Here is a 27387-nt window from a genome sequence, read left to right as displayed (position 1 = left end):
TGAAAACGCCTGGTACGGGACTTGCCACCTAACAAGTGCTTGCCAGACCTTAGCTTCCTTCCTCTCTTCCATTCCTACCAACACCTTAACTTAGCCCTTGTTACTTCCTTTCTGTTAAGGTACCTGTGGTAGGCAAAAATGTCAAACTGCCCCACCTGCAAGATTTCTCACCCTAATCTCCAGGGCTGTGAGTATGCAAGGTTACCTGGCAAAGGATGCTAGCTAACGAGCTCATCTAAAGGAGACTATTCAGGTGGGCCTGATCGAACCACATGTGCCCTTTAAAAGCAGTGTTTTCTTTAGCTGGTATCAGAAGAGGAAGTTAGGGTTCAAATTGGAGGTGGGAAGGTGGGGAATGATGCACAGTTGTTTGTTTGAAGATGGAGGGGCCACCTGAAGAGGCCATAAGAGTGGCCTCTAAGGGCTGAGAGCAACCCCCATGGACAGCCAGCAGAAAACTGTGACTTCAATCCTATAACAGCAAGGGACAGAATTCTGCCACCACCTCAATTTCAGTCCTGAGAGGCCATGAGCAAAGAGCTCTGCTGGCCTGTCTGGCCTTCAGACCTACAGAACTGTGAGATGGTGAGTGGGCGCTGTTTCAGCTACCGAATTTGTTGTATGTTGTTACGCAGCAATCGAAAACTAACACAATCTCCTAATTGGGGCCAGAAAGGAAAGATGACATTCAGAGGGGAGAGGCACATCTCCACAATTAACTGTGTATTCTTCACATATTTCTTCCTCCTCTGGAAAGCTTTCTTGGGGCCAGCATTGTGGCGTAGTAGGTTAAGCCTCTGCCTGCAGTGCAGCCATCCCATATGGGTGCCAGTTCATGTCCTAGCTGCTCCTCTTCCTATCCAGCTCTCTGCTTACGGCCTGGAAAGCACAGGAATATCACACAAGTGCTTGGGCCCCTCTACCCACATGGGAGACCTGGAAGAAGCTCCTGGCTTCAGATAGGACCAACTCTGGCTGTTGTGGCAATTTGGGGACTGTACCAGTGGGTGGATGACCCCTATCTCTGTCTGTAACTCTGCCTCTCAAATAAATAAATAAATCTTTTTTAAAAAGAGAAGCAAGCTTTCCCAAGCCTCAGAGCCTTTCCCAACCTTAAAGATCTTCCCGCCTCTGCCTTCCTATGTAATTATCTACCACTCCCTGGGCCCTGTGCAAACACAGCCTGCAACTGGGAATTCTCTGCTGCTCGAGCTGCCTTCTCAACTGGAACGTTAAGTACTTCCAACACAGAAGCCACAACTTGACCTTCTTCATATTCCCCAAAGAACCCAGTACAGGGTCAAGCTGACAATAAATACTAACAAATATCTCTTGATTAAGCCATTTTCTTCATACTCTGATGACCAGCAGGAACAATGATGGTGCCAAGGCTACCTGGCCTCAGGCAGATAGTGAGCCTTTCCTCACAGTTTCACAGCCTCCTGGATTAACAAAGCACCTGTATGGTAATACCCTGTATCCAAAGCCTGGCCTTTCATTAATACTAACCAGGCACGTTTTCAAACACAAGGTGGGCCTCTGCTTCTCTGAATCATGACCTGTTTTTTATGTTTATCTACAACTGGAATTCGCAAACCCAAAGGAAGTAAGAATCAGGGTAATTAAGAAGTTTCACAAATGCATTACCTGTATTTTTTTGGACAACAAATTTATCTTGAATGACTGCCATGTCCAGGCGCCAAAAAATACCCTGGATATGGAGAAATAATCAAAGGGTCACCTGAGCACAGAGATCATGGTAGTCTTGGAAAGCTGTAGACGGAATCTCTTCAAGTCAGAAAGTGAGTGACAACAAAATCAAGTCTTCAGCAGGCAGGCAGTGGGTGGGGTTTGCTTCTGTATCCTACCCTGCCCCTTTGACTTGGGGCCTGACTTCTGTGCCCCACCCTGGACACCAATAACATGCATATGATGTCACCGTCTAGATGTGTAACAGCCTTGGCAAATTTCATCCAGAGCCCTCGAGCAGATTTAAAAATGAGTCCATAGCATTTGCACAGGCCTTTACAGTTTGCAAGGCGCTGTCACATTCATTGTCTCATTTGATCCTTCCGGTAGCCCTAGGAGTTAGGTGGGGTTCAGATTATTATCTCCGTTTTGCAGAGGAGGAAACTGAGGCTCAGGAACCGGAAGTGATTTCCTTAAACTCACCTGGCTTGACGACCAAAAGTCATGCTCTTCTCTGTAATTTTGGATTGAGTCTTTGGGCCTATGCCAGAACTCAAATGGACACTGGCTACTCTTTCAAAGTGATCTTAGTGGCTGATGACGTGCAAACTTTACAGACACGATCGGGAGAGGGGTATCAGGAGGTAATAGGAAAAGTGTAAAAATGCCCAATATCCAAGAAACACTCTGTACTTTCCCATAACCTCACCTCACATTTGTTTTTTTAAGATTTATTTATTTGAAAGAGTTAGAGAGAGGCAGAGGCAGAGAGGCGGCGGGGGGGGGGGGGGGGGGTCCTCCATCTGCTGGTTCACGCCCCAGATGGCCGCAATGGCTGGAGCTGCACCAATCCAAAGCCAGGAGCCAGGAGCTTCCTCTGGGTCTCCCAGGCAAGTACAGGGGCCCAAGGACTTGAGCCATCTTCTACTGCTTTCCCAGTCTTCAGCAGAGAGCTAGATTGGAAGTGGAGTAGCCGGGACTCGAACTAGAGCCCATATGGGATGCCAGCACTGCAGGCAGCAGGCTTTACCTGCTATGCCACAGCACCAGCCCCAACCTCACATATTTATCATCACATATGATTCACAGAATAAGACAATAAACAAAGCAAATATAATGTTAGCAGAGATTAGAACTAGTGCCCAACTCTTCTGATTATAAAAGAGAGGAACCACCCTCCTTGACTTGCATTCCCATTTTTTTTTTAACATTTATTCATTTATTTGCAAGCCAGAGTTACAGAGACAGAGAGATATCTTCCATCTGCTAGTTTACTCTCCAGATAGCCACAAAGGCTGGGGCTGGGCCAGGCTGAAGCTTAACTCAACCCAGTCTCTCACATGGGTGGCAGGGGCCCAAGTACTTGGGCCATCTTTCGATGCTTTTCCCAGGCCATTATTGGGAACAAGATCTGAAGTGGAACAGCAAGGACACAAACTGTTGCCCATATGGGATGCCAGCATCACAGGCAGCAGCTTTACCTGCTATACCACAGCATGGGCCCCATGTCCATTTTTGTCCTTTTGTTTCTGAAGGGTCAATACTAACAGAAGATTAGACATGAGTGCCCACACAAGTCCTTAAAATGGCTCTTAGGGCTGCGCACTGTGGAGCAGCAGAATAAGCCACCACTTGGGACTCCCCACCCCACACAGGAGTTCCCAGGTTGGCGTCTTTGCAGTGCTTGCTCCAGCTCCCGGCTGATGTGCACCCGGGAGGCAGCAGCTGATGGCTCAAGGAGTTGGGTCCTGCCACCCACCTGGGAGACAGAGCTAGAGTTCCTGGCTCTTGGCTCCTGCCTGATCCAGCCCCAGCTCTTGTGGGCATTTGGGGAGTAAACCAGTGAATGGGCAAGATCTATCTCTCCCTCTCTGTTGATGTGCCTTTCACATAAATAAACTTTAAAAAAAAAATGACTTCTTATCTCACTATGACTTCCTCTGCCAAAAACTACCCATAGACAGCAAGCCCCTCTGCCTCGTTTTAGGATTACTTTTATTCAAAAAAGATATATTTGAAAGGCAGAATGACATAGAAAAAGGGAGAAACATGTGGAGAAAGAGAGATCTTTCATCTACTGGTTCACTCCACAAATGGCTGCAATGGCTAGGTCTGATCCGGGCCAAATCTAGGAGCCTAGAACTCCATCCCAATCTCCCAGGTGGATGACAGGGGCTCAAGTACTTGCGTCATCTTCCTCAGCTTTCCTAGGCACATTACTAGAGTTGGAGCAGAGGAGGAGTACCAGAGCTCAAACCAGCACTCCAATATGGTATGCCAGTGTCACAAGTAGTGGCTTCACTCACTATACCACAATGCCGGCTCCTGGGATTACTTTTATAGAACTGATTTTATGTAACCGAAATATCAGGAAGAATACAATCTGTTAAACTACCTTCATCCTTTTACCAAACATTTTGAGAAGGATCCTACTCTGGGATAGTCACTGGAATTCTGAAAAATGAATCAGGTATATTTCCTACTAACAAGAGGCTCTCTATCTAGGGAGAGTGATGAAACTATTCCCAAATACGTGCCAAGAAGTGAGTGTCATAGCAGAGTCATACACAAAGGGCTGTAGAGGAATGGAGAAGATAGCAGCAATTCTGACTGGTGGGAGGGAAAAGTTACGAAAAAAGAGGCCCTCTGCTTCAGATCGGCGCAGCTCTAGCCATTGTGGCCATCTGGGAGTGAACCAACGGATGGAAGACCTCTCTCTTTCTACCTCTCTCTGTAACTCTTTCAAATAAATAAATCTTTAAAACAAAAAAAGGCCCTCCATGCTATGGTGAAGCTGTTGCCTGCATTGCCAGCATTCCATATGAGTACTGGTTCAAGTCCCAGCTGCTCCATTTCTGATCCAGCTCTCTGCTATGGCCTGGGAAAGCAGTGAAAGATGGCCCAAGTCCTTTGGCCCCTGCATCCATGTGGGAAACCCACAAGAAGCTCCAGGCTGCTGGCTCCTCACTTCAGATCAGCCCAGATCCAGCCACTGTGGCGATTTGAGGAGTGAACCCGTGGACGGAAGACACACACTCCCACTCCCCCGGCCTCTATCTCTTTGTAGCTCTGCCTCTCAAATAAATAAATAAATCTATAAAAAAAAAAAAGTAAAACAAAAAGAAGGGGCCCAGAAGGATGATGAATAGAGAACCTTGGCCTGCACCGCAGCTCAATAGGCTAATCCTCCACCTGCAGCACCAGCACACCAGGTTCTAGTCCTGGTCGGGGCGCCAGATTCTGTCCCGGTTGCTCCTCTTCCAGGCCAGCTCTCTGCTGTGGCCTGGGAGTGCAGTGGAGGATGGTCCAAGTCCTTGGGCCCCACACCCCATGGGAGACCAGGAGAAGCACCTGGCTCCTGGCTTCGGATCAGTGCGATGCGCTGGCTGCGGCGGCCGTTGGAGGGTGAACCAACGGCAAAGGAAGACCTTCCTCTCTGTCTCTCTCTCACTGTCCACTCTGCCTGTCAAAAAATAAAAAATAAAAAAAGAGAACCTTGACTAGCGGGCGATGTAGACTGAGGAGAGGGCATGAACATTTGGATGATAGGGCTGTAGCTCCATATAAGGGTCACATAAGGTGCTGCTTGGCCTCCAACCTCACACTGAGGCTGGTAGATCCAACCCCCAGCTGGACACAACCCAGGAAACCTGCATCACTTGTTTCTTTCACAGGTTCTATGGTACTTTGCAGCATGTACCAATAAACCCTAACTTCCCTTAACTACTCATCTTCCCTGTTTAGTTGGTTCTCATGACTTTCCTATCCCAACTAAGCTAAAGTAACAGTCTAGGGGTAGGTGTTGTGGTACAGCAGATTAAGCCACTTCTTGGGACATCCATATCCCATATCAGAGTGCCAGTTCAAGTCTAGGCTTCCCTACTTCCAATCCAGTTTCCAGCTAATGCACCTGGGAAGCAGATGACAGCTCAAGTACTTGAGTTCCAGTTATCCACATGGGAGACCCAGATGGAGTTCCTGGCTCCTGACCTCAACCTGCTCAGCTCTGGCTATTGTGGCCATTTGGGGAGTGAACCAGTTAATGGAAGATCTTTCTCTCTGTCACTCTGTCTTTCAAAAAACAAACAAATAAATATTAAAATACCAGTCTACCAGCTGTTTAAGAATATAGCTAGAAGGCCGGCGCCGCGGCTCACTAGGCTAATCCTCCACCTTGCGGCGCCAGCACACCGGGTTCTAGTCCCGGTCGGGGCGCCGGTTCTGTCCCGGTGCCCCTCTTCCAGGCCAGCTCTCTGCTGTGGCCAGGGAGTGCAGTGGAGGATGGCCCAAGTGCTTGGGCCCTGCACCCCATGGGAGACCAGGATAAGTACCTGGCTCCTGCCATCGGATCAGTGCGGTGCGCCGGCCGCAGCACGTCGGCCGCGGCGGCCACTGGAGCGTGAACCAACAGCAAAGGAAGACCTTTCTCTCTGTCTCTCTCTCTCACTGTCCACTCTGCCTGTCAAAAAAAAAACAAAAATTAAAAAAAAAAAAAAAGAATATAGCTAGAGGGCCAGCGCTGTGGTATAGTAGGCTAAGCCTCCGCTGGCATCCCATATGGCACTGGTTCGTGTCTTGGCTGCTCCTCTTTTAATCCAGCTCTCTGCTTGTGGCCTGGGAAAGCAGCAGAAGACTGCCCAAGTGCTTGAGCCCCTGCACCCATGTGGCAGACCTGTAAGAATCTCCTCGCTCCTGGCTTTGATTCAGCCTAGCTCTGGCCATTGAGGCCATTTGGGCAGTGAACTAGGGGATGGAAGACCTTTCTCTGTCTCTCCCTCTCTCTGTCTCTAACTCTGGATCTCAAATAAATAAATCATCTTTAAAAAAAAATAAGAATATACCTAGGGACTGGCATTGTGGCACAACTTAGCCGCCGACTGCCAGCATCCCATATGAGCAACCAGTTCTAGTCCTGGGTTTTCCACTTCCAAACCAGCTCCCTGCTAAGGCTCCTGAGAAAGGTGTTGGAAGATAGCTCAAGTACCTGGGCTCCTGCCACCCACTTAGGAGACCAAATGGAGTTCCAGGCTTCTGACTTTAGCCTAGCTCAGCCCCAGCCAATACAACCATTTGGGGAGTGAACCAGCAAACGGAAATGCTCTCTCTCACACACACACTCTCTCTCTCTCCCCCTCTCTGTAACTCTACCTTTCGAAATTTTTTTAATCTTAAAAAAAAAAAAAAAAAAACAGGGGACAACACTGTGGCATATCGGATAAAGCTGCTGTATGCCATGCCAGCATCCCATATGGATGCCAATTCAAGTCCCAGCTACTCCACTTCGGATCCAGCTCTCTGCTATGGCCTGGGAAAGTAGTACAAGATGACCCACGTCCTTGGGCCCCTGCACACACATGGTAGACCAGGAGGAAGCTCCTGGCTCCTGGCTTTGGATCAACCCAGCTGTGGTCATTGCGGCCATTTGGGGGAGTGAACCAGCTTATGGAAGATCTCTCTCTCTCACTCTCTGTAACTCTGCCTTTCAAATAAATAAATAAATCTTTAAAAACAAAATAGCTAAGGGGAATCCACATTCTACCCCAGCTTTTATATGCTGGGCACACCACACGTACCAAGAAACTTTTTGTTGACTTATCGTTCAAGTCCATAGGTCCAAGGCCAATCCTGTGGCACAAGGAGCTAAGCTGCGGCTTGAGATGCTGGCGACCACATGGGAGTGCTGGTTCAAGTCTCAGCGGTTCCTCTTTTGATTCAGCTTCCTGCTAATGCACCTGGGAAGGCAGCCAAAGATGGCCCAAATGCCTGGGGCCCCGCCACCCGTGTGGGAGACCAGGATGGGGTTCCTGGCTCTCAGTTTCAGCCTGGCCCAGACCCACGTGTTATGGCCATTTGGGGAGTAAACCAGCAGACGGAAAACTCTTCTCTCTCTCTGCCTCTCCCTGTCATCCTATGTTTTAAATAAATACATAAATTTTTAATTTTAAAAAGTCAATCATGATAATCGAAAATGAATCTTGATATGAATGGAAGGGGAGAGGGAGTGGGAAAGGGGAGGGTTGTGGGTGGGAGGGACGGTATGGGGGGGGAAGCCATTGTAACACATGAGTCGTACTTTGGAAATTTATATTCATTAAATAAAAGATAAAAAAAAAAAAAAAAGAAAGTTGGGACTGGAAAAAAAAAAAAAGTCAATCATGAGATGACAACCTTACAAACAAGTAGAGAAAGAAGGAGCAGTGCTTTTAACCCCAGCCTGAGATAGGAACAGTGAAAGAATCAGGAAAAGGCATGTACTTCTGGGTTTTGGATTACATTTTATAGAACTGGTCTAAATTTAAATCTAGGTGTTCAGACTTGTTTGGTCACTACATGGAACTACCCTGTATTTCACCTTCTGCCCTCTCTTAAACACCACGGTCTCAAATTTGCCTTCTAATCCATTTTTCTAGTTCCTGCTCTTCCACATCTTACAGTGATACACTGTGTCTCATCCCTCCTCCTGGAAAGATGAGGAAGGACAGCACAGATGCCACTGCCAACCTGGAGACCTAAGGTCCAACGCCAGAGGATAGAGCAGAGTCGGGGCAGGAGGTGAGCATGAGGTCTCCAAGGCAGACACAGCTTCCTACTAGTTGTTCTCCAAGGAGCTGAGTCTATCTGAGCGTTGAGTGAACACAAGCTGGAAAATCAGAGCAAAACCCAGAAAGTCACATAGCCCCCCAGGATGGACCATGAGCAAGTAATCAAGGTAATCAACATGGAATGAAGTGAGCAGGGAGCCAATGCAAAAAGCACCAAAAATGGGGCTGGCAGGTTAAAGCACTGGCCTGCAGCACTGGCATCCCATATGGGTGCTAGTTCAAGTCCTGACGGCTCCACTTCCAATCCAGCTCCCTGATAATGCACCTGGGAAAGCAGAAGAGGATGACCCAAGTCCTTGGGCCCCTGTACCCATGTGGGAGACCCGAAAGAAGCTCCTAGCTCCTAGCTCTGGATGTTGCGGCCATTTGGGGAATGAACCAGCAGATGGAAGACCTCTACCTCTCACCATCTCTACCTCTCCCTGTAACTCTCTCAAATAAAAAAAATATTTAAAAAAAAAGCACTGTAAGTCTCAGAAACATAAAATTTGGGGTTTGTGATTAATGCTCTTCTTTAATCTGAGGTCCTCAAACTTTCTTTTGCTATCCTGACCCTCTTCTAAACAGCATCTCTCTCTTCATCTTTGACTCTTAGAAGCCATCCTCCACATTGCTATCAGATGGGTCTTTCTCCAACACAGATCTGAATATGTTTTGCCCTTAAATGTTACTATATTCAATGTCTCCACTCTGCCCTCTGGATAAGGTCCAAAGTCCACATGGCCTAAGAAGGCCTCTCACTGCTAAACCCAGACAGACCTTCAAATCTAATCTTGATTCAATCTCATTGCCCTCCACATTCCATTGACAATAAGCTGTACAGTATTCCCCAAAGATGCAACAGACTTGCCCCAATCTGCCGGGAGAATTTCAAACCCTAGCTCAAGTGTCATTTCTTCATTTAAATGTAATTCCAATTGCTCATTTCTCCTACAATAAGTTGGTTTTTCTTCTCTGGTCTAAAAACACCTCAGTATAGCATGTATTACCCTGACTCATATATATTTATAGAGTTTGAGAGACCACCATAGATAGGGATAGGTTTTGGCTTCTCATAATCCTTGCTGCCCTTAGCCAGCACAGGAGTGGATGGTCCAAACAACAACAACAACAAAAGGAATGCCATTGCTTTACAGAAACACGGAAAGTCCAATTAAAAATCTAGGCTGGCCGGCGCCGTGGCTCAATAGGCTAATCCTCTGCCTTGCGGCGCCGGCACACCGGGTTCTAGTCCTGGTCAGGGTGCCGGATTCTGTCCCGGTTGCCCCTCTTCCAGACAAGCTCTCTGCTGTGGCCAGGGAGTACAGTGGAGGATGGCCCAAGTGCTTGGGCCCTGCTCCCCATGGGAGACCAGGGGAGGCACCTGGTTCCTGCCATTGGATCTGCGCGGTGCGCCGGCCGCGGCGGCCATTGGAGGGTGAACCAACAGCAAAAGGAAGACCTTTCTCTCTGTCTCTTTCTCTCACTGTCCACTCTGCCTGTCAAAAAAAAAAAAATCTAGGCTGTCTGATGCCCAGACTTTATAGGGTTACTAATTCTGTTTTCCATGACTATCTGGTTGGATGGCTCCTCAATGGCCTGGACTTTGAAACACTGTGACAGTGACAGACGTTCATAGACTGTCTTACAGGACATTTGCAGACTTGTAAAAACCCAAGCTTCTGTATTTAAGGACTGCCTTCTGTGCCTCTCCTAGGTTAATGTTTCAGTTCCCAAGGGCTTTAAGCTGAGCTGTAGGCAGTGACAGAGCAGGTGAGTCATCCCAGCCCACACCCGTTCTCTGCTGAAGGGCCCCAGCATCTGTCTTGGGAGATATGGAAAATGAATGCTCTGAGCAGATTCAGAACCCAAGGCCAAGGTCTTCCCCTGCCCCTGGTGGTGAAAACAAGATGGTTTTGCCTATCTGAAGAAACATAAAGGAACTCAGTGAGCACAGGGGACAGGTTTAGAAAAGCTGCAGCACATGATAAATGTCAAGGGTCACTACTCTGTCGGACCCCAGCTGGAGAGATGTGTGGGGCCTATGTAGAAATCTTGTACCTAAGCAGCCTGTCTCTACTGCCTGCCCTCATTGGTGTCTTCATTTCCACAGATTCAAAGCTCTCAAAAAGATAAATAAAAAATAATATACACACACACACCCCAAGAACTTCTGAGTGCCCCACCAACCCTCTGACTCAACCAAGATACGGACCTTACATTTGAGTCTTATTATAACTAAAGTCAACAAATAAAGTTGAGGGAGAAATCTATGACTCTTCTCACAATAAAGAACTACCTAAAACATTCATTTACTGGGGGCTTACTATGTATAAAGTCTTCTGTTAGAAATTAGAGATATCCAAATACTAATGCATTATAATTCCTGCCCCCAACGAAGAAAATAACTTATGTACTCAAATTACTGTAATGTAAAGAATAATGTAGTAAGAGACTGCACTGTGGAATAGGTTAAGCCGCCACTTGCAATGCCAGAATCCTATACCAAGAGTGCCAATTCAAGTCCTGGCTTCTCTACTTTTGATTCAGCTCCCTGTATATGAGCCTGGGAAAGCAGCAGCAGATGACCCAAGTGGTTGGGTGCCCACCACCCACGTAGGAGACTGGATGGAGTTCTGGGCTCCTGGCTTCAGCTTATTCCAGCCCCAGCCATTGCGGCTATTTGGGGAGTAAACCAGTTGACAGAAGATCTCTCAATCTCGCTCGCTATCTCTCTCTCCCTTCTTCTGACACTCTACCTTTCAAATAAGCTTTAAAAAAAAAAAAAAGAATAATGTCTCTTAAGAAACGCTTACAAAGATGAACCTGGGAAACTGGAAGTGAGTGAGACTGCAGGAACACTGCATGGGAGGTGGCATCTGAGCTGGGCTTTGGAGACTGAGTTGGATGCTGCCACACATAATTAGGTGAAATGTCCTACAAATGGAGGAGACATCACCAGCAAAGGACTAAGGAAGGATACATGGCTACGAGTGGAACCAAATGTCAAGCAAATCCACGTGGAAACCCGTGAGCATGAGCTGAAACGATGCACTGCGTGTGAAGCCAGTGTTGTGGTACAGCAGGTTAAGCCCCAGTCACAACACCAGCATCCCATAGGAGCCCTGGTTCAAGTGCCAGCTGCTTCACTTCTGATCTAGCTCCCTGCTAAGGCAACTGAGAAAAGCAGGGAAAGACGGCCCAAGTGCTTGGGTCCCTGACATCCACGTGGGAGACCCAGATGAGTTTCAGGCTCCTGGCCTCTGCCTGACCCACCCTCAGCCAATGCAGCCATGTGGGTAGTGAACCAGCAGATGGAAGATCTGTGTGTTTGTGTGTGTGTGTGTGTCTCCCTTTCTCTCTTAACCCTGCCTTTCAAATAAATAATTCTTTTTTTTTTTTTTTTTTTTTTTTTTTTTTTTTTACAGACAGAGTGGACAGTGAGAGAGTGAGAGAGAGAGACAGAGAGAAAGGTCTTCCTTTTGCTGTTGGTTCACCCCCCAATAGCCGCTGCGGCTGGTGTGCTGCGGCCGGCGCACCACGCTGATCCGAAGGCAGGAGCCAGGTGCTTCTCCTGGTCTCCCATGGGGTGCAGGGCCCAAGCACTTGGGCCATCCTCCACTGCCTTCCCGAGCCACAGCAGAGAGCTGGACTGGAAGAGGAGCAACCGGGACAAAATCCGGCACCCCGACCGGGACTAGAATCCGGGGTGCCAGCACCACAGGCAGAGGATTATCCTACTGAGTCGTGGCACTAGCCAAATAAATAAATCTTAAAAAGCAAAAAACAGGGCTGGCACTGTGGTACAGTGGGTTACTCCTCTGCCTGCAGCACCAACATCCCATACGGGCACAGGTTCTAGTTCCAGCTGTTCCTCTTCTGATCCAGCTCTCTGCTGTGGCCTGGGAGAGCAGTACAAGATGGACCAAGCACTTGGGCCCCTGCACCCACGTGGGAGACCTGGAAGAAGCTCCTGGCTCCTGGATACCGATCAGCTCAGCTCTGGATGTTGTGACCATTTGGGGAGTGAACCAGTGGATGGAAGACCTTTCTCTTTGCCTTTCCCTCTTACTGTCTACAACTCTACCTCTCAAATAAATAAAATGCTTTATTAAAAAAAGCAAAAAACATAATACATTGCATATGCCCAAGACCCAGTGACACAGCAACTGCACAAAGAAAAGGCTCTGAACAGAAAAAGTACAAAACAAACCCAAACACTGCAGTGACATGGTTTATGCTGAAAAGTATGTCATGACAGGACTTGGAATTAGAGCAGAGTTCAAACTCCAAATTCCATCTTTACCTTTATATTTGTGCAAGATTTGATAAATTTCCTAACCAATGCCTTCGTTCTCTTGCCTGCAAAGCCCCTACCTAATACTCTACCCACTGTGGCATCAAATGAGTCAGTGAGTATGAATTGTCTGGCACAGGGTCAGGCCCACAGTACGTAGGCTACATACTCATGTCAGGTCCCTTTTCCATGCTGAGACGCTTGGATTATGAACAACAAACCCAGCACGTTAGGGGACCCTCTAGGAAAGAAGATGCCAGTGCCAAAGAATCCTGAAGAGAAAAGATGGTGGAGGAAGAGGAAGCACAGAGGAAAAGCCCCAATGCTTGCAGGCTTGAGTTTCTCTCCACAGCAGGCCATGGTAGGGGTGCTGGCAACTCTCTCCCAACCAAACTGGTCAATGGTTTGCCTCCAAAGAACGCTGTGTTCCAGCAGCAGCACCAGAAATGCAATTAGCAGAAATGAACTTGTGGGTGGAGTGGTGAGTAGGAGTGGAGCAGGGAAGAGAGACAGAACCCTGGGCCCCTGCCCAGATTGTGGGATATCAGAAATCAGGGGGTGGGTAAAGATGGCTAAGGTGGGTAAGACAGTAAAGACAAAAAAAATTTAATTCCAAAAGCTATCCTCTACTAGGAAAGGCAAGCAGAAGTCCAAGATTTTCTTTTCTTCAATCTTCCACATCTGCTAAAGAAGCTGACCTCTTCCAAACCAGGAGGCACCCACAGAAATCAACTCAGCTCTGCTGAGCCTTTAGTCCATAGAGCTGACCCTTCACGTTCTATGGAAAATAAGCACAGCTAGGCTCTTCAGTGAGATTTACCATCTATGTTTCTACTGATTAATTCACTCCACGAATATTCATAGGAACTATCATACACAGTATAGGCATCTGGAGCCGGCATTATGGGAGTTATGGGGCATGGGGGTTATGCCACTGCCTGAGACTCAGGCATCCTATATGGGCGCTGGTTTGAGACCAAGCTGCTCCACTTCTGATCCACTTCCCTGCTAATGCACCTGGGAAAGCAACAGAAGATGGACCAAGCACTTGGGCCCCTGTACCCACGTGAGAGATCCGGAAGAAGTTAGGCTCCTGGCATTGACCTGGCACAGCCTGACTGTTGTGGCCATTTGTGGGTCAATTAGAGGATGGATGTTCTCTCTGTCTCTTCCTCTCCATCTGTAACTCTTTCAAATAAATAAACAAACAAATCTTTTAAAAAAAGAAAAAAAGGCTCTTAAAAAAATAGGCTCTGGAGAGGCAGCTGTCAACTTGGTTGCTTATTCCTCCATCCCTCACTTGTTGCACTAGTCAGTCTATCTGCCAAATGGAGAGAACCAAGTTTATGGGAAGATGCAAGGAGACAACACACATGCCTAACACAGTGTTCAAGGAATGTAAATTATGGGGCAGACATTTAGCCTAGCGGCTAAGACACCAGCATGCCACATCAGAATGCCTGGGTTGTTCCTATCCTGGTTCCAGCCCCCAACTCCAGCTTCCTGCTAACATGTATCCTAGGAAGCAGTGATCACAGTTCAAATTGGATTCCCAATGTCTACACGGGAGACCTGGATTAAGTCCCTGGCTCCTGGCTTTACCACTCCTCACTCAGAACAATATGCGTATTTGGGGAGTAAACCAGTAGATGAGATCTTCCCCTGGTTCTCAGATTTTTTTTTTTTTTTTTTTTTAAGATTTGTTTATGGGGCCGGCTGTGGCTCAGCAGGTTAACCCCCTGGCCTGAAGCGCCGGCATCCCATGTGGGCGCCGATTCGAGTCTTGTCTGCTCCACTTTCAGCTCTCTGCTATGGCCTGGGAAAGCAGCAGAGGATGGCCCAAGTCCTTGGACCCCTGCACCCACGTGGGGGACCCAGAAGAAGCTCCTGGCTTCGGATCAGCACAGCTCTGGCCGTTGCGGTCAATTGGAGAGTGAACCAATGGATGGAAGACCTCTCTCTGTCTCTACCTCTCCTCTCTTTGTGTAACTCTGACTTTCAAATAAATAAATCTTTAAAATAAAAAGATTTATTTATTTATTTCAAAGGTACAGAGACAGGGGAGAGACAGAGAGAGATCTTTCCTCTCCTGGTTCACTTCCCAGATGGCCGCCACAGCCAGAGTTGGATGGGTCCAAAGCCAGGAGCTGCTTCTGGGTCTCCCAAATACATGGGCCCTCTCCCACTGCTTTCCCAGGCACATCAGCAGAGAGCTGGGTCAGAAGTGGAGTAGCCAGAACTCAAACCACAGCCCATACGGGTGCTGGCAGACGGCAGCTTTACCCACTGTGCCACAGCGCCAGCCCCATCGGATATTTTTTTTAACTTTTACTTAATGAATATAGATTTCCAAAGTACAGCTTATGCATTACATTGGCTCCCCCCCTCCAATGACTTCCCTCCCACCCGCAACCCTCTCATCAGATATTTTAAATATAAATGATTAAGTATGCTTGCACCTTATGCTGGATACCTTCCACTTGTTCCTCCAGGTACCCTCATCCTGTTTCACCGTGTGCTGCAGCTTAGAACTGGCCTGTCTGCACTACACTAAGCTTCTCTAAGCAAGTAAACTTAAAAGCTGCATGACACCAAGTACTTGGGTCCCTGCCACCCTCAGAGAACACCAGGACTGAATTCCAGTTACCTGGCTTCAGCCTGGCCCGGCCCTGGCTGTTGCAGACATTTGGGGAGCGAATCAGCAGATGGAAGATCTCTGTCTCTTGCTTTTTAAATTAGTTTAAAAAATGTTTAAAGGTTCCCATACCTCTTTCACTTGGGTTTGGTCCATGGGAAGCCTTGGCAGACCAGAGAGAGGGAGAAAATGAGAACAGGGTTTCTATTCTTCCACTCCCTTCCTGAGCCCCACGGCCCAAAGCCCTAGGTACACAGGCTGTAAGACCCCACTACTACCAGCTCCAGAATATTCTATCCATAGTTGTTTCCCTACTGCCTGATTCAAAGTATGCAATTTAAATATGCTAATTTCTGCTGCATTCTGATATTCATGGTATAGGTAATTAAAAACAGGTGAGGGAGTTAGGAGTCCTGAATTCAAGCCCCATTTCTGCCACCAGGTGACTGCGAACCAGCCTCTTTCCTTTCCCAAGCCTTGGGTGCTGCACCTGTGAAACTAGTGGGTTAGTTTTTTTTTTTTTTTTTTTTTTTTTGACAGAGTGAGACAGGGAGAAAGGTCTTCCTTCTCCGTTTTTTTTTTTTTTTTTTTTTGACAGAGTGGACAGTGAGACAGGGAGAAAGGTCTTCCTTCTCCGTTGGTTCACCCCGCCTCCCCCCAGCGGCCGCTGTGGCTGGCGCACCGCGCTGATCTGAAGCCAGGAGCCAGGTGCCTCTCCTGGTCTCCCACGCGGGTGCAGGGCCCAAGGACTTGGGCCATCCTCCACAAACGGGACTAGAACCCGGTGTGCCGGCACCGCAGGCGGAGGATTAGTCTAGTGAGCCGCGGCGCCGGCCATAGACGAGAGGTTCTTTGGTGCTACAATCTCTTGCCACTTCTTGGTGTTCTGACAAGCTAAAACCCCAGAAAGTGAGGTCTGTAAAGGAACCAAGGTCCCCGGTGAAGCGTGTAAGGACGTGCAGCTCCACCAGCTAAGCGGCATCAGCTCCTTCTTACCCGGGAGTCACCTAACTCCTCTCGAGGGCCTTCCTTCGCCTTTCAGGGTCCCAGATGCCTAAAAGATCTCCACTCCAAAGAGATGGGCAGGGAAACCTAGGAAATTAAAGGCAAATTCCCTGTCCTTCCGGTAACCAATGGGCAGCCCATTGAGGTCCCTCCCCAGATTACGGCACAGCCAGGGGTCGAGCAGGGAGCGACTACACATGGACACCGATGGTTGTAAAAGGGAAGTGACGCTGTCTCTGACAGAGCCCCCTAAACCAACACCCGTCAGAGAGATGCAATGCCCTGGGCTGCGGTCCCTGTCGCTGGACACAGAGGCTAACGACTTTCTGATGAGTATGAGGGAACGTCTCAGGTCTTCTCCAGCTCCTGAAGTGAGTCCATCAGAAAGCCCCGGGAGCCACTGCGCGCACACTGTCACCAGTCTGCCCCCTGCCCGCCCAGAGGTGCCTTCCCTACCGCCCCTCCCCCCGAAGAGGGGAGCAGGGGCTTCCGCTTAAACGACACGACGGGAGGGCAGGGAGGCCTGGATTGCAGGGCGGGGCGGGAATTTCTCGTTTCCTGTTTTACCTGGGGCTGGCCTCAGGTGAAAACCTCCCTCTACTAACGGCAGGCACCAATGTGTCTTTGGTGTCCTTTCCACAAGTTCGAGACCTTCGCCCGCGCCCAATCAACGCCTTCGCGATCCTCGCAAGGTCTCCAGCTTCTCTCCGGAGCCCACGAGGGCCGGCGCCGAGTCCCCGCGCGAGGGGAGCGCACAGCAGCGCCGGCCTTCGTCCCGGAGACGACTCCCAGCCGGCGGCGAGGGACTGACAGGGCCCAGGTTTGGCGCGGACACCGCGGCGTGAGGCGGCGGCCGGCCCGGGGCGGACCTCAGCCGAGGCGGCGGACGGCGCCGCACGCACGGAGCTCGCGCTGAGTTCGGCCAGGGAGCCAGGGCCATGGCAGGGTGCGAGGAGGAGGCGGAGGTGCAGCCTCGCGCCCGACGCCCACCCCGTCCCGCCACCGACTCCCAGGCGGCTCGGAGAAGGCTCCCAAGTGCCGCTTTCCGGAAGCGCTGCGCCCGCGTCGCCGTCCGCGCCTGCGCGGGAATGCGCCCGCGTCGCCGTCCGCGCCTGCGCGGGAATGCGCCCGGGAAAAGGCGGGGCCGAGCGCGACGGAGCTGCGCATGCGTAGGAGAGCCGCCGCGCGGGGGAGGTGGGCGGAGCCTGCGTGAGATACTCGGCGGCGGGTCAGGCCACGCGTGGCAGCCAGGTCCCTCCCTGACCGGAGGGCGAGTGTCCAGCGTCTTTCACGCGAACAGACCGGGACTTGAGGGACGAGGCCAGGTTCAGCCGGGTGCCCGCTTCCATGCCCTCACGGCCCAGCCCGGAGCTGCGCACTGCGGCCCCTGAGAGCCACTGGGAAGGCTGGGCCCCTCCGGCCGCTGCCATTTCCTTCGGACGAGGGAACCGTGGCCGGCACGCGAGCTGCAGCCCCACGACCCCCCAGCGGGGGATCCCAGGAGGGGCCAGGCTGGAGGCATGGGCTCCTCGCCACTACCTCCCCTGGGCGCCCCCATCCGCTGCCTCCCCTGGGTGCCCGGCTCCGGCCTCTGCAGCCAGCCCCAGGGCAGCCACCAGCTGGGTCTTCTGTTCTTCGGGGCCCCCACTGCTCAGAAACTTGAGGCGCCTCAAGGGCACCCCCCCCCCCCCCCGGTCTCCATTTGAGTCCCGTTTTCCCTGACTTAGCTCACTGCCGCTGCCGGCCTTTCCCCCAGGAGCCACCCAGACCTGCCCGTCTCGCGAAGGGCCACTAAAAGTGCCACTCCCTTCCCAAGCTTGGTGACACCCTGGCGGCTCAGGATTCTCAGAAGAGCCCTGGTAGCGGGTAAACTGTTTCCTCAGGGGTAATTATGGGTTAAAATAAATTTAGTAATTTTTATGCACTAGTCACTTTCAAATACCTTCATTTGGAAATGAGCAAGAAAATCCTTTCCCAGACCATGTGCCCTGGTTTAAGATTTGGAAAAAGGGGTCGCTTCAGCCAGGTGGACTTTGCTGATGGCTCCAATCCCGGTGGCTGTGTCCCTCCCTAGATGGCTCCTGCAGGGAACAGGCCAGGCCCTGATATGCAAGATTTCAAATCTCTTGAAATTGTGGTGGGAAAACTCCATAAATTTGGAGAAAATGGAATTATAACTTTATAACTAACACTTTCATAACCACAAATAAAATCTTTCAATGTGTCAGAAAAACACTACAAACAACCTGGTTGAAAACAAACACGACTCACTGTGATGGAGTATAGTAGGGGACATTGAAATGGGTAGAAAACTGGCTTTTTGGTTTGCTTTGTCATGGGGTGAATTCAGGCAGAACTCTGTAGGCTTCTCTGGTGATTTGGTGTCCGGTTTGGATCTAGGGATATAACTACAGCTGACCCATCTACTTGACAAAATCATGGGAAAGACCAAATGTGAAATGGAGTTAACATTTTTCTTCATTGAAGTTCTTTTTTGTTCAGGAAACAATCCCCAATGTTCCAATAAAAATTACTTTTAAATGTTGAAAATTTTGTTAATAACAAGCTTTGGGGTGTTGACTGACCTTTTTAAAAATCAAGCAATTGGGGTTGGCACTGTGACTCAATGGAGTAAAGCCGTGGCCTGCTGTGCCAGCATCCCACATGGGCACCGGTTCACATCTCAGCTTTCCACTTCTGGTCCAGCTCTCTGCTAATGTGCCTGGGGAAGCAGTGGAAGATGGCTCGGGTACTTTGGCCCCTTTACCCATGTGGGAGACATGGAAGAAGCACCTGGCTGTTGGCTTTGCTCTGGCCCAGCCCTGGCTGTTATAGCCATCTGAGGAGTGAACCAGCAAATGGAAGATCTCTCTCTCTAATTCTGCTTTTCAAATAAATGAAACATCTTTCTTTAAAAAAAAAAAAAAGCGCCATTCTGAATCTTCCACCTTGTGAAAGAGGGACTCTCTTGTGATCTGAAAGTCACAGTGTCACCTAACGTGACCTTAATAAGTAGCATAGCAAGAGCTTTAGGGGGAGTCATGCATGGCACAGAATTCAGACCCTGCCACTCAAACTTGCCATTATTGCAACATCTGTCAGTCTCGTCATCTGTAAGATATGAATAAAATAATATTTACTAAGTGCTCTCTGTGAGCTGGGTACTGTTTCAAGCAAATTGTATGTACTAACTCATCAAATCCGCACAACAAGCCCTTGAGGAAGCAGCTATAAGTATTTCCATGTTATGGGTAAGGAAACTGAAGTACAGAGAAGTTAAGTCATTTGCCTAAGGCTGCCTAGGATAATAGAATAATAGGTTGGCACAGAACCTGAGTATACCCTTGTTACATCAGGTTACTGTTCTGCTTTTCATGTTGGTTTTTTTTGTTGTTTCTGTTACTGCTTTTGTGTTCTTTCCAAAGAAAAATTAAGGTGGGGCCTGCATGTGGTTCAGTGGGCCAAGCCATCACTTGTGACACCAGCATCCCATATCAGAGTGCCTCTTTGAATCCTGACTTACCTGTTTCTGATGCAGCTTCCTGGTAATGCACCTGGAAGACAGCAATGATGGCCCAAGTCCTTGGGCCCCTGCCACTCATGTGGCAGACCAGGATGGAGTTCCTGGGCTCCTAACTTTGCCCTGGCTCAGCCCTGGTGGTTGCAGCCATTTGGAGAAGCAAACCAGAAGACAGAAAAATCTTTCTGTCTCTATCCCTCTCTCCGTAGCTCTGCCTTTCAAATAGATAAATAAATCTTTTAAAAAGAAAACTTAAGGTTTCCCTGGATTGGGAGACGGTTGGGCTAATGTCATAAAGACAGGATGGGCGTGAAATGTTGCCAGAACTGGTGAACTGCCCAAGGCTTTTCACCTCATAGCTCCCTGGGGGGGGAGGCCCCTGCAGTGCCAGGCCTGGTGAAACATCTTCTGAGTCTCATCTGGGTCGGCTACCAGGCGCACCTGACACATTTTATTTCCATAGCACAAACCCCCATAATCTGCAATCCACACCCTCACGGTCAACCCCAGCACAACGATGCCCCCAGGGCGCTCTATGACACAACAAAGCACAGACACCTTCACTGCCCCCCAAAGCCCACTTAGGGGGAGGGCATGGGGCAGTGAGTTCCTGAGTGTTAGGAGGCACTGCGCTAAGGGGCTTGGGCATCATTTTGCCACAAAAACACCTGCACGTTCTTTCACGTACCATCCTCACATACATGTTTTCGCACACCTTTATCTGTGTGACTGATAAGATGCTCTCCCATTCACAGCCCTTGCAAGTGAGTGGCTGTGTTTAGAAATGCCACTGATTTCGCTTCTCCATTTTCTGTTTGTTTCTCTGTTGTCTCAGCAGCCGACTTAACAGAAGAATGGTAGGGCCGGCGCCGTGGCTCAATAGGCTAACCCTCCACCTTGCGGCGCCGGCACACCGGGTTCTAGTCCCGGTCAGGGCGCCGGATTCTGTCCCGGTTGCCCCTCTTCCAGGCCAGCTCTCTGCTATGGCCAGGGAGTGCAGTGGAGGATGGCCCAGGTGCTTGGGCCCTGCACCCCATGGGAGACCAGGAGAAGCACCTGGATCCTGGCTCCTGCCATCGGATCAGCGCGGTGCGCCGGCTGCAGCGGCGGCCATTGGAGGGTGAACCAATGGCAAAGGAAGACCTTTCTCTCTGTCTCTCTCTCTCACTGTCCACTCTGCCTGTCAAAAAAAAAAAAAAAAAAAAAAAAAAAAGAATTAAAAAAAAAAAAAAAAACAGAAGAATGGTAGAGTATGAGGCTTGTGAAATAGTACAACTTTGATGTAAGAACTGTCCCATTACTTACACGTAACTTCAAAACAGACCTAACCTACTTTCCCTCTTCGAGGGGAGTTTCCATATTTCTCCCAGAAATGGTGGGAGGGCACCTGAGGTAGGTGAGTGAGCGGAAGCGGCCGTGGGAGGTCAGATTCTCAGCTGTTCAAGACCATGGACTGCAGACTCCCAACCAGAAGGCGAGCAGGTGCAGCTGTGCCCTCCTCTACAGCCCGAGGCCTACCCCCCAGCCTGAGCTGGAAGAACCCGAGACATCAGCTGCAGCCGCTGAATCCAGCCTCCTCTCTGGCGTGAATGCCTGGTGGCAGCCTGGGTGTTTAGGTCCCACGCTCCCTTTTTGGTTATTCCCAACCTCCCACTTCCTCCCCAGGGCCCAGTTTTTTCCCTTTCGAACTGTGCTCTCGGAGAGGGTATGGAATTCCTTTCAAGGTCCCCAGAGGTAAACCTCCTAGTTGAAGAAGCTGACCTCCCAGCAGGACATGGATAAGAGCAGCATGTGGTGGGAGGGGCCCTGGCCCAGGGTCACGGATGTATCTGTGAGGAGTTACAAGGAGGTTACCCTAACCATTCAGGCAGACCTTTCTGGCTTCCTCCAGCAGAGCCATCAGGTATCAGGTAGCCACACAGGTGAGTGTGACCAAAATGGGGTACCTGCCTGGCCACTGTAGGAGATGTGGGGAGGGAAACATGGAGACCCACAGGAGCCGAGGGGCTAGGGAGAGGGTCACAGGACAGCAGACCTTGGTTTCAGGACCAGCTAAGGGAGGGAACCATCTTCAGTGTCTGGAAGGCAGGGAGCAGGCATCCAAAACTAGGGCGAGCACTTCCTGGATTCTGGTCTATCCCCAAGAAACTTACAAAGTGGTCCCTCTGCCAGCTCGAAGGACGATGGAAAGTCACCTGGTTGGAGAGGACCAGAAAGCACAGGCGTCTGAGAGAGGCTGGAACGTTATTGAGACTCCCTCCCTGAAGAAGGCAGAACCAGTGGGCACCGGGAAGCTTCAGCCGCTGTCCAGGCGAAATCCTTATGCATAATCCTTTCTCTTGGGGCAATCTCTGGATCTAAGTTCCCCCCAGTTCCCAGCCCCAGGTTTCTGCTTGAAAGCTACCTCCATATCACTGGGCAGAAAAAACAGGCTCCTAATACTTGTGCCAACTGAGTGACACACCAGGGGGCAGCAGGTCAAAGTGTGGGAAGAACAGAGCTGAGAGAAGGCACAAGAAAAGGAAACTAGAGAAAAGAAGCACCCCGGGGCGGGGGGACACTGATAATACACCCCCCCCCCATAATATCCATACTTACAAGTCTGTCAGCTTCGTTCTACCTGCTCTCCCCACAGCAGCGATGACATCAACAGCTACAGGGCCCATGCAGTTCTGCATTTTTATTCCCCTGGCTGCACAGAGAAAAACAAGACGTGCCAGAAGCAGCTCCTGGGCGTGGAGGAGGGCGGGAGGGGCAGACTCCTGGGGGCAAATGAGGGAGAACGAGGCAAAGGCTTTTTTGTTTTTTAATGAGAAGAAAAGTCCAAGACAGATTCCAGCTCATTCCCAGGTCATTAGGCTCCTTGGATGCTCCTTTTAGAACTTGCTTTTTTTTTTTTTTTTTTTTTTTTTTTTTTTTTTTTTTTTTTTTTTTCCGGGTTGACTTGCTCCTAGGAAACAAGTCCTGGAGACTTGGAGCCGCTGGTTTTCCTGGGGGAGGTTCCAGGCGCTCCACGAAGCCAAAAGCAGCGGCCTCCCTCGCAGCATGCACCAGACCGTTACCCTTCTGAGAAAAGGAATTCCTAAGCTGTGGCTCTGGGCGGCCCTCATCTGCCTGCCTCGCTTCCACTGCCCAATCCCTGGAGCGCCTATCGCTGTGCCCTCCCTTTCACTTTCCCTCTGGTCCAGAATGACCTCCTGGTGCCGGTGGATCCTGCTCCTGCTTGCTCCCAAGAGAACCCCTCCAGGCAGCCAAGCTTGGGCCATCTCCTAGACTGCACAGACCACTCCCCACGCACCTTTCACCAAGAGGCTGCTGCTCCCCTACCTGTCCCCTCTGCCCAGTCTGAGGTGGCAGCGCAGGCTGGCCATGGAGGACTCATGCGGGTTCCTCCTCTCTGCCCTCGAGTGGATGTCGCCTCCCTAGCCTCTCTCAGACCATGTACTCACAGGCACACCCGGCGGTATCTGAAGGGCCTGGCTTGCTGTGGTTCGTTCACGGACGTCTGCACGGAGTGCAGACAAGAAGCCTGGCTGTGCCCAGAACCACGGGGCTGGTGCTGGTTCTGACTCTCCTGGGAGATTCCTCCACGTGTTAAGTTTTGGTGCATCAGGGAATGGAGAAGAAAGGAAAGGAAGAGCCGTGGTAACGGAAACCGGGAAGGAACTACCCCTCTGCCAGGCGTTCCCACAGAGGAGTTGTGGAAACAGTCTCCTCTTCAATTCGGGACGTGCTGGCTGCCCAGAGACGCCCCCCGTGCCGAGGAGCAGGATCTCTGTTGTCTGCTCTGAAACCCAACGCCTTGGGATCTGAGTTTTCCAGGACATGCATTAGACAAAGACACACTGCAAACCAATTAACCCTCTGAGCCCTTCTACTTCCTCACTCCAGTCACCTCCGAGGGGAAAGTTCCCCAAATCCGCTGACCACTCACTCGCCTGCCGGCTGGGGCCCATACAGAACAGGCTGCCCAGCCAGCTTAGACAATGAAGTCAGAGAAAGGACCTTGGGGAAGGCAGATCCTTGTCCTAACCCGGGACCTTTGTTCTCACCTGGCACTTTGGTGCCACCACCACCCCACCCCTTGGGGAACCAGAAACAGGACCCAGGGGACAGGCTCAAAACCGAGCCCGATTCAGACCCCCAAGATGCACCCCTGTTGAAAGCAGTGCAAGCTCAGGAGGGGCCAGGGGCTGTGTGTGTGGAAGGAAGCGATGCGGACCTGAGCGCTGGCTATCGCTCGGGTCCTCACTACCTGCCCAGCATCCAGGGAAAAGCATGTAGCTTATTTGCTCCTCGGTGATTCAGAAGTGTACACGAGAACTTAGCTGCTCTCTGTCCCTCCAAGAGACCAAGGGAGGACCCAGGACAAGCAGAGGGAGCCTGACTTGCGTGTCAGGCCTCCTAAGTGAAGCCACAAGACAAGCACACTATTATTCACAGTTTCCACTCTCCCCCCAGACCCGCCACACCCCACCACTGGCCTGAAGGAACTCCCACACCTCCAGTGCACGACGATTCTTGCAGGAATCAGAGGGTTAATAAACCAGGACTTCTCAGACAGGACACAAGCTCATTCACCCACAGAAACTGAGAACAGCTACACCACAATCTAGTGCTTCTTGTAGCGATTCTTGGGGGTTTCGCCACACCCTGTTTTGTCACAGTTGAGAGCACCTGGATTCTTCCCGAGCCCGAGGCTCCCCAGGAGGCTGGGCAGCTCCTGGGTGATGGCCCGCTCGATCTTCTCCAGGAAGCAACCTCCCATGTAGGAGCACTGCTGGGAGAGGAGTTTGAAACTGGAAATGGGATTGATGCCAAAGAAGTCCTTATAGGCCTCGCGGTTGGGAAGGTCAAATTTGCTGACATTGGTCTTTGCCAGGATGGTCTTGAAGATGTAGAATTTATCAGGATCTTCCACAATGTCCTTAAAGACCAGCTCCCCATCACTGAAGAAGGTCATTTTGTCCTTGTAAGTCTGCAGGTAGCGGTCAACCAAGAGGGCGTGAATGCGCACCCGGATGGCGTGCTGGCGGATGAAAGCAATCTTGTTCTCCAACCTGTTCTCAATCACCTGGTTCAGGTCTTCCAGGAGGGAGATCTCTTCTCTGAGAAACAGCTCACGGTGGGTGTCAGGCTTATACTCCTGTGGCCAGAAGGAGCTGACGTAAACCCTCGGGGGCTCCGTGACGTTGATGAGAGGGGCCAAGCTCCAAAAGAGAGCCCCGTAAACCCGCATCAGCATCTGTGTGGCCAGGTTGTCCGCCTTGTTCAGGATGATCCTTATCTGGGATTCGCGCCCCTTCAGCTGACGGAAGAGGGTCTCCAGCTCCAGGCCCACGTCCAGCTTGGTGGGGTCGAAGACGACAAAGATGAGGTCAGCTCTGTCGATGAACCACTGGCACACGTCGTTGAAAGGGTAGCCTTCGGGGGACGGGAAGGAGAAGTCAAGCTGAGCCTCGCTCAGAGACCCTCGCACCTTCTTTCAGAGCCAAACCATCCCACAGGCGGAAACGAGTCACAGCACTGGGGATTTTCTGGGTTTATGAAGAGTACTGAAGACTCAATCACATATCTCCTGCCCCTCGCCAGCCTTTTAACCAAGAACAGCCTGATCCTTGCTCTAATCTACAGTGAATTCCAGATCTCCAGTGAAGCAAAATACATGTTCAAAATGGAGATTTTCCTCCTGTCTAAATAAATAAATGAGTGAATGAGTGAATACAAAAAATAAAAAGACCTGGGGCAATGGCAACAATGCTGAAAGACAGAGGTCAGAGACTTGGAAGAACAGAAAGGGAAGGATTATTTGGGGGAAGAAATGAGAGTCCGGGGCCAGCGCTGTGGCACAGCAGGACCCAGCTGCCCACCTTCCCATCCAGCATCCAGCTAACGTGCCTGGGAAGGCAGCAGAAAACGGTCCAAGTACTTGGGCCTCTGCACCCATGTATGAGATCAAGATGGAGTTTCAGGCTCCTGGCTTTTGCCTCACCCAGGCCTGGCCACTGCAGCTAGCTGGGGAGTGAACCAGCGGATAAAAGATTCCATTTCTCCTTCTCTCTGTCACTCTGCCTTCAAATACATAAATCTTAAAAAAAAAAAAAAAAAAAAGAAAAGAAAAGAAAAGAAACGGGGCCTCATGTTAGCAAAAACTGGGTGAGAATTTGGGCTTTTCTACTGATCTGCCAAGTATTCAATGTTTCTAAACTCCAGCATTTTCACTACCAAAGACAAGAACAATGACCTAAACTGATACAAACATTACTGTGTTGCTAAGCATTTAGGAGAGCACAACTAAAACTGTCAGTCATACAGCAGGGACTCATTATTTCCAAATACCTTTAGGGCCGGTGTTGTGGCTTAGCAGTAAAGCCACCACCTGCAGTGCCAGCATCCCATATGGGCGCTGGTTCGAGTCCCAGCTGTTCCACTGCCAATCCAGCTCTCTGCTATGGTTAGGAAAGCAGTAAAAGACGGCCTAAGTCCTTGGGCCCCTGCACCCATGTGGGAGAAGCAGCTCCTGGCTCCTGGCTTCAGATCAGTGCAGTCCCAGCCATTGTGGCCATCTAGGGAGAGAACCAGTGGATGGGAAACTTCTCTCTCTCTCTCTCTCTCTCTCTCTCTCTGCCTCTGCCTCTCTGTAACTCTGCCTTTCAAATAAATAAATAAATCTTTTAAAAAATGAAATTCCTTTAACTTCTTATCCCTTCTGTTTTCTTTTTTTTTAAGGATTTATTTATTTACTTGAAAGTCAGAGTTACACAGAGAGAGGAGAAGCAGAGAGAGAGAGAGAGAGAGGTCTTCCATCTGATGGTTCACTCCCCAGTTGGTCACAACAGCCGGAACTGCGCCGTTCCGAAACCAGGAGCCAGGAGCTTCTTGTGGGTCTCCCACATGGGTGCAGGGGCCAAGGACTTGGGCCATCTTCTACTGCTTTCCCAGGCCATAGCAGAGAGCTGGATCATAAGTGGAGCAGCCAGGTCTTGAACCGGCACCCATATGGAATGCCAGCGCTTCAAGCCAGGGTGTTAACCCGCTGAGCCACAGCGCCGGCCCCATCCCTTCTGTTTTCTTATTTACAATGTGAGGAGATACGGAATACCTGTCATGAAACACTCAGATTTTTTTTTACAATGTCCAATTACTGATGCCTAAAATCATCCAATGTAAAATAAGGTCAACTTACTATTATATTTATTAATGATTATTAATGATAATGATTGCTTAGGTAGAGCCAAAATGGCATTTTCACCATGACCAGGCCACCTGGTCAAATGCACCTCCGCCTGCCGTGCTTGGGACTCATCTCTGCAGGTAGCTTGCACATGGCAGCTCTCAGTGGCCTATGTCACAGCCTCGTGCCTTCCAGGCCCGAAGTGGCCTCCCCTGCCACCTGCAGGCAAGTAGGCCTTGCCCTACTTAGGTAGAAGTACCCCACTTAGGTACCTCTGATGAAGCAGAAACAGGAACAGAAGAGTTCAATACAGCAAGCCCAAGAGCCTCAGACCCAATTCAGCCCGTTGTCAAATACACCTGGCCTGGGATCCAGCTAGCCCAGGACAGCCTGGCTCCCAAAGACAACTCTGCCCCAGCTTGTACCTCCAGGAGCCGCCACAGAGAAGACTGGTCCCTGCCCCGGGGAAACGCCGATCATGGCCAA

At 50.2% G+C, this 27387-nt stretch overlaps 1 protein-coding gene across 2 annotated transcripts in view; it reads right to left on the bottom strand.

The window, feature by feature from the left end:
* Positions 1 to 22519: 22519 nt before the first annotated feature.
* SRL (sarcalumenin) overlaps positions 22520 to 27387 on the bottom strand; it is a 40611-nt gene continuing 35743 nt past the window's right edge. For both annotated transcript variants that reach the window (XM_008249591.5, NM_001082281.1), the window contains 1 exon segment: positions 22520 to 25151. In XM_008249591.5, coding sequence (XP_008247813.1) covers positions 24340 to 25151 — 812 coding nt within the window. In that variant the 3' untranslated portion in view covers positions 22520 to 24339.

This window comes from Oryctolagus cuniculus, chromosome 19 (assembly GCF_051225735.1).
Source record: "Oryctolagus cuniculus isolate XC-2025 breed Fujian yellow rabbit chromosome 19, ASM5122573v1, whole genome shotgun sequence".
In the NCBI taxonomy this organism is placed as follows: domain Eukaryota; kingdom Metazoa; phylum Chordata; class Mammalia; order Lagomorpha; family Leporidae; genus Oryctolagus; species Oryctolagus cuniculus.
This window is presented reverse-complemented; position numbering and strand designations above follow the sequence as displayed.